The sequence below is a fragment of the Sceloporus occidentalis genome, unplaced genomic scaffold (assembly GCF_023333645.1).
Source record: "Sceloporus occidentalis isolate IW3139 unplaced genomic scaffold, rSceOcc1.0.p SCAF_354, whole genome shotgun sequence".
In the NCBI taxonomy this organism is placed as follows: Eukaryota; Metazoa; Chordata; class Lepidosauria; order Squamata; family Phrynosomatidae; genus Sceloporus; species Sceloporus occidentalis.
Window position 1 is genome coordinate 233,227 of NW_028317334.1, and position 9,403 is coordinate 242,629.

Here is a 9,403-nt window from a genome sequence, read left to right on the forward strand (position 1 = left end):
TCTCGGGCAGATTCCTGTCACTTTGGGACAGTTGTTCATCCAAGAGGGAGCTCAAGTCGGACATCCCTCAAAGTGTGATTCTGTTCCCAGTGCTATTCAACATTTACATGAAGCTGCTGGGTGAGATCATTCGGAGACATGGGGCGGAGAGCAGGGAGACCTTGAAACAGTAGTACATGCGCTGGTCACCTCTTGGTTTGACTTCTGTAACGCACTCTACATGGGGCTACCCTTGTACCAAATTCAGAAACTTCAATTGGTACAGAATATGGCAGACAGGTTGGTTACAGGCACTTCTAGAACTGCCCACATTACACAGGTTTTTAAATCCCTCCACTGGCTGCCCATTAGTTTCCAGGCAAGATACAAGGTGTTGGTTCACTCTGGAACGACCTCCGGATGAGATCCGTCCCATTAACACCTTGGAAGCCTTTAAGAAGAGTATTAAGATGGATCTCTTTCCAGACTAGACTCGATCGATTGACTTGCCTCCCCCCTCCCCCCCGACCCTTACCCTTGCCAAGATTAATGTGATGGAAATTGCTATTGATGTATATCGTTCCTGCCCTCCCACCTCTCCTTCAGAAAATGAGCCATTTCTTGCCTGAAAAACTTTTTTACTGTATTGTGTTATGAAAGTTTTACATTTTCTTGCTGTTTAATAGGATTTTTAAGGGTTGATTAATGTTTTTATAATTGGGAGAAGGGTTGGGGGTTTGGAATTTTAATTGTATTTCTTAAATTGTATGTCATTTTATTACTGTAATCCTCTTTGATTCCTTTGAGAAAAGGTCGAATATAAATAATAATAATAATAATAATAATAACAACAACATCTCTTCGAGGGAGTCAAAAGCCCTTTCAGTATGCTCCCAGAACTGGGGAGGAATGTTTCTGGGGCTATGGGTATGTTGGTCCTCCTCTGCAGGGTTGTTGTGAAGGAAAAGATAAGTATGTGAGGAGGATACCCAATCTGGATCCTGTGGGCCTCTAAGCCTATTTCCCAGGTTGACAGGGGATTGCCAGAGTTTTGAGGTCCCTCTGTCTCCCTCCTCTTGGTTTTGGCCAAGAGGATTTTGGCTCTTCTCTCCCCCCAGAGCCCCCTCCCCCAGGACTCCAGAGAAAACTCCCCCCCCCCCAGAAAAATGCTATTGAATCCTATCCTGTGCAATGCTTTCTATTTGGCACAAAACTCTTCCCCAAATGAAGCATCAGAAGAGAGGGTCTCTCCTCGGCCCCACTTTCCACGAGGGAGGGGGCTCCTCAAACTCGTTTTTACCTTTGGATCCCCCTCCCCTCCATGGCCATGCCTCTCTCCAAGGGTCCCACCGGCCTTCATTTCTCATAATAACTCCCCAAGTACCCGGGACCCAAGGAATCCCCCAAGGAGGGGGCAGGGAAGAAAAGAGGGATAGGAGGCCTTGCAGGACCCCTGCCTTTCTTTGGGGGGAGAAGAGGGGCTTCTCCCCTCAAGCCATTCCTCTGAATGAACAAGGGATCTCCCCACTTCTCTCCCTCCCTCAGAACAGACTGTGAGGACAGCAATGGCTTCTGGGGCTGAGACTGCACAGGGATTGCCAGGTCCTAGATGCTGCTGCTTATTCCGCTGGCGGACTTTGTGGGAAAGGAACGTATGCACCTACCCTTCCTTCCCTCCTTTGTTCCTTTGAGGAGACCGCGATGAAGGCCAAGGTGCAGTGCTGGACTCAGGAGGGAAAGGCAGGAAAGGAAGGCTCTGCTTTGGAAATACAGCTCTCTCTGTGTATCCTTTATGTTTGTGTCTGTGTGTCTGTGCTGTTCTTATGGCTGGGAATGGAGATGAGAACTGAGGAGAGAAGAAAGGGTCAGTTTTGGGCAAATTCAGAAATTCTGTGCATCAAAGTCCAGTGTGTTGAAACAGTAAAGAACTTTATTGAGAACACATAGAAATTCAGTGTTTAAGCCAGAACTGACCACTCCAATCCAAACCAAACATTAAAACCCCAAAACCTAAAACATCACCCTCTTCCAAACCTAGCCCCCACCTCCAATTCCCAAAGTCTATGCCCCACAGGTAACAAGGCCCCCTTTGCCATTCCCAGAAACTAGCCCTTTCTGTAAATACCTGCCCCCAACTTTCTTAAGCCAAAATCCCACACATTGCAAAAGTTATAATTCCCATAACTATTCTAACCAGCTGCAACAAATCCCAACCTCCCATCTACCTAACCTATACCACAACCCACAATCCCCAGCCAAATTGACAACCAAAAGCAATTATCTATACTATTGGCAATTAAAACCTAAACGTAACAAAATCCAACTTGAAAACATAGAGACATATTGACAGACAAATTTTACAAATAAGATCACAAGGGCCTTTTCTTTGCACTGCTGGATTGAAAAAATATATTTTTGTATTCGTTATTGACAAATATAATGTTAGGATTTGTGTGGCTTCTCTCCTGAGTGGACTCTCTGATGTCTCACTAGGTATGACTTCCAAGGAAAACATTTCCCACAATACTGGCATTTGTATGGCTTCTCTCCAGTGTGGACTCTCTGATGTATCATTAAGATTGACTTCTGAGAAAAACATTTCCCACAGCGCTGGCATTTGTATGGCTTCTCTCCTGTGTGAACTCTCTGATGTTTCAATAGGTTTGACTTCAAAGAAAAACATTTACCACAACGCTGGCATTTGTATGGCTTCTCTCCTGTGTGGACTCTCTGATGTTTCAATAGGTTTGACTTCAAAGAAAAACATTTCCCACAATGCTGGCATTTGTGTGGCTTCTCTCCTGTGTGGACTCTCTGATGTTTCACTAGGTCAGACTTCCAAGAAAAACATTTCCCACAATGCTGGCATTTGTATGGCTTCTCTCCTGTGTGGACTCTCTGATGTTTCACTAGGTCAGACTTGCAAGAAAAACATTTCCCACAATGCTGGCATTTGTATGGCTTCCCTCCAGTGTGGACTCTCTGATGTATCATTAAGATTGACTTCTGAGAAAAACATTTCCCACAGCGCTGGCATTTGTATGGCTTCTCTCCTGTGTGAACTCTCTGATGTATTATTAGGATTGACCTCCGAGAAAAACATTTCCCACAAAGCTGGCATTTATATGGCTTCTCTCCTGTGTGGACTCTCTGATGTTTCACTAGGTCAGACTTCCAAGAAAAATATTTCCCACAATGCTGGCATTTGTATGGCTTCTCTCCTGTGTGGACCCTCTGATGCAGTACAAGGATTGACTTGTAAGCAAAATGTTTCCCACAGTGCTGGCATTTTTGTGACTTCTTTCTTGTGTGGACTCTCTCATGACTCAAATGTTTTTCTGTAAAGAAGGAAAATTACAGATGAGACTGAAAATCAGACTTAACAGAGGAGGGTGTTACCGCATGATTTAGCCCTCATTAACCCCTCCTTCTCAGAGATTAAATTAATAAAGTTGCTGTGAGTAACCCAAGCATGACCCTGCTACTTATGCCCCTAAATCCATTGTACGGTTGCATTCTTACTCATAGGAGCTAGCAAAGAAGAGACCGTATGGTTACTAGTGGAGAGGCAACAAAGGGGTCAGCTATTTTGGATCTGATCCTAACCAACAAGGATGACTTGGTTAATGGGGTGCAAGTGGTGGAATCATTAGGTGGAAGTGACCATGTTCTCCTGGAGTTTGTTATTCAATGGAAAGGAGAAGCCAGGCATAGTCAAACATGCATTCTAGACTTTAGGAGAGCGGATTTCAGTAAACTTAGAGAAGTATTGAGGGTGATCCCATGGTCAGAAATACTAAAAGAAAAGGGAGTTCAGACCGGATGGGAGTTTCTCAAAAGAGAGATACTGAAGGCACAATTTCAAACAGTTCCAGTGAGAAAGAAAAACGGGAGGTGTCTCAAGAAACCAGGATGGATGACTAAGGAACTTTCAACCGAGCTAAGTTTGAAACGGAACATGTATAAGAAATGGAAAAAGGGGGAAATCACAAAAAAGGAATTCAAAGAAATAGCAGGCATGTGTAGGGGTAAAGTCAGAAAAGCTAAAGCGCAGAATGAACTCAGGCTTGCTAGAGAGGTTAAGAACAATAAAAAGGGCTTTTTTGGATATGTCCACAGCAAAAGGAAGAAGAAGGAAACGGTAGGGCCACTGCGTGGAGAAGATGGCAAAATGCTAACAGAAGACAGAGAAAAGGCAGAATTACTCAACACCTTCTTTGCCTCAGTCTTCTCAGAAAAGGCAAAGGGTGCTCAACCTGAGGATAATGGAGCAGAGGACAGAATAGGGGAATTTCAGCACAGAATAAGTAAAGAGATAGTAGAGGAATACCTTATTAATCTAAATGAATTTAAGTCTCCAGGACCAGATGAACTACATCCAAGGGTATTAAAAGAACTGGCAAATGTAATATCGGAGCCATTGGCAATCATATTTGAAAACTCCTGGAGAACAGGAGAAATCCCAGCAGACTGGAGGAGGGCAAACGTTGTCCCCATCTTCAAAAAGGGGAAGAAAGAGGATCCCAACAATTATCGTCCAGTTAGTCTGACATCAATACCAGGAAAGATTCTGGAGCAGATCATTAAACAGAGAGTCTGTGAACATCTAGAAGGCAATGTCATAATCACAAAAAGTCAACATGGGTTTCAGAGAAACAAGTCATGCCAGACAAACCTAATCTCTTTCTTTGATAAAATTACCAGCTTGGTAGATGAAGGGAATGCTGTGGATATAGTATATCTTGATTTCAGTAAGGCCTTTGACAAGGTTTCCCATGACATTCTTGCAAACAAGCTTGTAAAATGTGGACTAGACAAGGTAACTGTTACATGGATTTGTAACTGGTTGACCGGCCGAACCCAAAGGGTGCTCAACAATGGCTCCTTTTCATCCTGGAGAGAAGTGACCAGTGGGGTCCCACAGGGCTCTGTCCTGGGCCCAGTGCTGTTCAACATCTTTATCAATGACTGGATGACAGAATTGGGAGCATACTTATCAAATTTGCAGATGACACCAAATTAGGGGGAATAGCTAATACCCCAGAGGACAGGATCAAGATTCAAAATGACCCGAATAGACTAGAAAGCTGGCCCAATGCTAACAAAATGAAAATGAAATTCAACACAGAGAAATGTAAGGTACTGCACTTAGGGCGAAAAAATGAAATGCACAGATATAGGATGGGAGACACATTGCTGAATGAAAGTACATGTGAAAGGGATCTAGGAGTCCAAGTAGATGATAAGTTGAACATGAGTCAACAGTGCGATGCGGCAGCTAAAAAGGCCAATGCAATTTTAGGCTGCATCAATAGAAGTATAGTGTCTAGATCAAGAGAAGTAATTGTGCCATTGTATTCTGCTCTGGTCAGGCCCCACCTGGAATATTGTGTCCAGTTCTGGGCACCACAGTTCAAAAAGGACATTGAGAAACTGGAGCGTGTCCAAAGGAGGGCGACTAAAATGGTGAAAGGTCTGGAAACCTTGCCCTATGAGGAGCGACTCAGAGAGCTGGGGATGTTTAGCCTGGAGAAGAGAAGGTTAAGAGGTGATATGATAGCCCTGTTTAAATATGTGAAAGGATGCCATATTGAGGAGGGAGCAAGCTTGTTTTCTGCTGCTCCAGAGAACAGGACCCGGAACAATGGATGCAAGTTACAGGAAAAGAGATTCCACCTCAACATTAGGAGGAACTTCCTGACAGTAAGGGCTGTTCGACAGTGGAACACACTTCCTAGGAGTGTAGTGGAGTCTCCCTCCTTGGAGGTCTTCAAACGGGGGCTGGATGGCCATCTGTCGGGGATGCTTTGATTTGGATTTCCTGCATGGCAGGGAGTTGGACTGGATGGCCCTTGCGGTCTCTTCCAACTCTATGATTCTATGATTCTACTGCATTGAGGGAATCAGTGGAAGAAGATAGTCAAAGGATTGTTGAAAAAAAAACATTCAATTAAACATGTGCAAAAATACTTTGATTGACAGGTGGCATCATATCCTGTGAGACTGCCATAGAGTCCTGAGTCAGAGCCCAAGGCATGATGCAAGCTAACTACAGAAGTCACTTCATGCTGTTTGGCACCAGGAGATGACTCACAAGCAATACAGTATGCAGCTCACATGAGGATTGGAGTGGATTGGATCGGAGTTGTGTGTACAAGGGATGGTGAAGTTGATGGAAGTCGGAGAGGAGAGCTTGCAAAGATTTGTATTATTTTGCAACTCAAGATAGAGAACCTCCAAGGATTTCGATGAAATCGATTGTGTTTGTGACTTATTTTTAAGTGTGAAAAGTGGTCATTGCATTGCCAATGCCTATATCTGGATATTTGCTTCCGTACTCTGCTATGATAGTTTTGAGCTGTATTTGGTGCATCACCCTCAGACTGTAGTGTACATTGGCTTGTGAACGCGATCAAAATTCAGAGCCAACAAGAATTTGAGAGGCGGTGAGCTAATCCCTTTTGTCTGAGGTATCTGCATCAAACACCCATTGCATTCAATTCGTTTCACACCATTCTTCCCCCACAAAGGAAATATTCTAAAGTGATATAAACCTTTCTGAACTCACAGTTTCTGCTTCCAAGCAGAAACCAATTTCAGTATAAATATCAGCCCCGACTTGCTGTTCTTCGGTGTCAGTCCAGTTACAGATAGACACTCTGTTTGTTTTCATGGCTAAGAACCTCAATGCACTCACCAACCCCAATTGTCATGGGAACTACTGACCTCTCCTTATTTCAAATCCTCAACAATTGGAATAAAGATCTGGATAGATAACGTACCACCATTATCAAAGCCTTACATCTATTCACCATGCCCACCTTTGTTACCTAGTTCTTGCGTGTGTGCGTGAACACTTATATGTATGTTTCTGTGTGTTTTGCTTTCCCCCTAAATAAAACACAAAAACCTATTTCAAATCCCACTGAAGATCTGTTTGATTCAGGACCTGCTATAGATTGGCTGAGTCCAGAGGTCACTATTGCCCCAGTAAAACTATTTCACTCTATTGAGCTAAGTACCAAAATCCCCTAAAAGCATAGCACTTGCGTCCCACAACATTCCAGAATTGGCAATTTAGGATTTGATACTTAGAAACCTTACAAAGTGGAGACAATAGTGCCTCACTAAAACTAGAAATTCCAAGATTCCGCAGGAAGTTGTTATGACAGTTAAATTACGTGTGAAAAGGAACTAGGAATGGTAGTAGAGCACAAGTTGAACATGTGTCAACAGTGTGGTGCAGCGGCTAAAAAGGCCAATGTGATCCTAGGCTATATCAATAGGAGTATAGTGTCAAGATCAAGGGAAGTAATAGTGCCACTCTATTTTGCTTTGGTCAAGGCTCACTTGCAATAATCCTGTGTCCAGTTCTGGGACGACAATTCAAACAGATGTTGTGAAGCTGGAGCATGTCCAGAGGAGGGAAACCAAAATGGTGAATGGTCTGGAAACCATGTTCTCTGAGGAACGACTTAGGGAGCTGGGTATGTTTAGCTTGGAGAAGAGAAGGTTAAGAGTGGATATGACAGCCCTGTTCAAATATTTGAAGAGATGTCATATTCAGGATGAAGCAGGCTTGCTTTCTGCTACTCCAGAGAAAAGGACATGGAACAATGGATGCAAGCCACAGGGACAAGAGATTCCTCTTAAACTTTAGGAGGAACTTCCTGAGAGTAAGAGCTCTTCAAAAGTGGAATATACTCCCTCAGAGTTTGGTGGAGTCTCTTTCTTTGGAGGTCTTTAAACAGAAGTTGGATGGCCATCTCTTGGGGATGCTTTGAATGTCTATTCCTGCATGGCAGAGGACTGAACCGGATGGTCCTTGTGGTCTGTTTCAACTCTTTGATTCTATAATTCTAAAGTGGAATCATAGCTCTCTGACAGTGAATTATGAAAGGGCCCTCAGTCTTAACAGGAAGGGCAATGGATTCAGCTTCCTTACCCACAGAGGCCACATTCTCGTAATTCTCCATCATCACATTACTGTACATAAGTTTCTGCTTCTTTGTCAACATTTTCCATTCCTCTTCGGTGAAATATACCGCCACATCCGCAAAGGTCACCTGCAACAGAAAATAGCCCTCATCCAGAGAGTGACTAAACAAAAGGGGAGGAAAGCACATGGTGCATTGCAAATATTATTTCATCACTTTAGAATTCAGTCCAGGAAATAAACTTTAAATTATGCAAGCCAGAAAAAAGCTGCAGCCTTTGAGATCCAGTTTGTCTCGAATCCTATCAATATAATATACAATATAATAAAGAATATAATTTAGGCCATTTCTGGAATATTATTGATTGATTAGGATACTGACTATCCCAACATGTATAGTACATTTAGTCACCAATGAATTATAGTGCATTTAGCCATATCTCACCTAATTTCAGAGGTATATTTCATTGTTAAAAACAGTTCTGGGGAGTGCTCTGGGTTTGAGGGCCACTGGGCCCACCCTCAGTTTAGGCCTAGACATATTCTCCCATATCCCCCAGCATTTCACAGATGGGGAAAGCAAGACACATGTGGCTAAGCAACACCAGAAGGTGGTCAAGATGGCCAAAGTTGTATGATAAAGATCACACAAGCGAGGAAGGGTACCGCAGTTTGCTTTTGCCTCCGTCTCCTGGCAAGGGCAAGACCCTGCTTCCTCCTCTCCTCCCTTCTCCCCTCTTTTGAGTGGAAGGGATGAACACTCTTTTGAACTTGGAACAAATTTTTCAGCAACTGAACTGACCTGAGGAGAATGGGGAAAGTGGGAGGAGGAGAGAGAAATAGGACATTTTCTAAGCCCCTGAAAAAATGAGGTGACAGAGGATTACCCAGGACTCTTTCTGCCAAACTGGGACAGTATGTTCTCCGCTTGCTTTCATGAGCCGGACCAGACATAGATGAAACTAATAGTAAGGATGGCAACTTACCAAAGAGCTGTTGTACCTCAGGAGCCTCTTTCTGTTGGAGCCCGACTCCCTCTGCTTGGCCTCTGTTTCGGCCATCAGGTGGGCAGGGGGTCCTGGTTGTCCTGCACTTGGTCACGCCCAGCAAGAGAGGCCCAAAGCCGTGTCCAAGGAGGCCAAGATGAAGGTCCTGAGAAAAGGGACCAGGATTAGGATTGACTTGGCAAGAAACCCTGCAGTACTCAAAGACACAAAGAACAGCATCCTGCTGGTGACATACGCAGGTGACAAATGCCTCGTTTGGCCCAATGCAGAGGTGGGCATTCCCTTCCTCCCTCTCCACCAAAGAAAGCTCCCTGGACCTAGCATAGATTTACTTCAGCTCCCTTACTCAACAGATACTCCATGCCTTATTAGAGTGGGGGGGGGGATTAGGGGATGGGGAATTTGAGAGGGCCCTGGTTATGTCCCTGTAGATAGATGTGAAATGAGGGCATCATAAATAAATAAATCATCTGCTGAAACC

General features: G+C 43.9%; 1 protein-coding gene across 1 annotated transcript; it reads right to left on the reverse strand.

Annotated features, from left to right (window-relative positions):
• Positions 1 to 2,360: 2,360 nt before the first annotated feature.
• On the reverse strand, positions 2,361 to 8,029 carry LOC149273994 (uncharacterized). Its single transcript, XM_089505951.1, has 2 exons — positions 7,925 to 8,029; positions 2,361 to 3,317 (listed from the first exon to the last, which is right to left on the reverse strand). The coding sequence occupies exons 1-2, from the start codon at positions 7,995 to 7,997 to the stop codon at positions 2,422 to 2,424; spliced, it is 969 nt and encodes a 322-aa protein (XP_089362077.1). The 5' UTR covers positions 7,998 to 8,029; the 3' UTR covers positions 2,361 to 2,421.
• Positions 8,030 to 9,403: the final 1,374 nt, after the last annotated feature.

What these genes read in the sequence shown, in the direction of transcription:
- LOC149273994 (XM_089505951.1), bottom strand. Translation starts at nt 7,997, where the DNA reads ATGTTGACAAAGAAGCAGAAACTTATGTACAGTAATGTGATGATGGAG. An exon ending in CGAGAATGTGGCCTCTGTGG is followed by an intron (nt 3,318 to 7,924) that starts GTAAGGAAGCTG and finishes CCTTCTTTACAG; the next exon opens with AAAAACATTTGAGTCATGAG.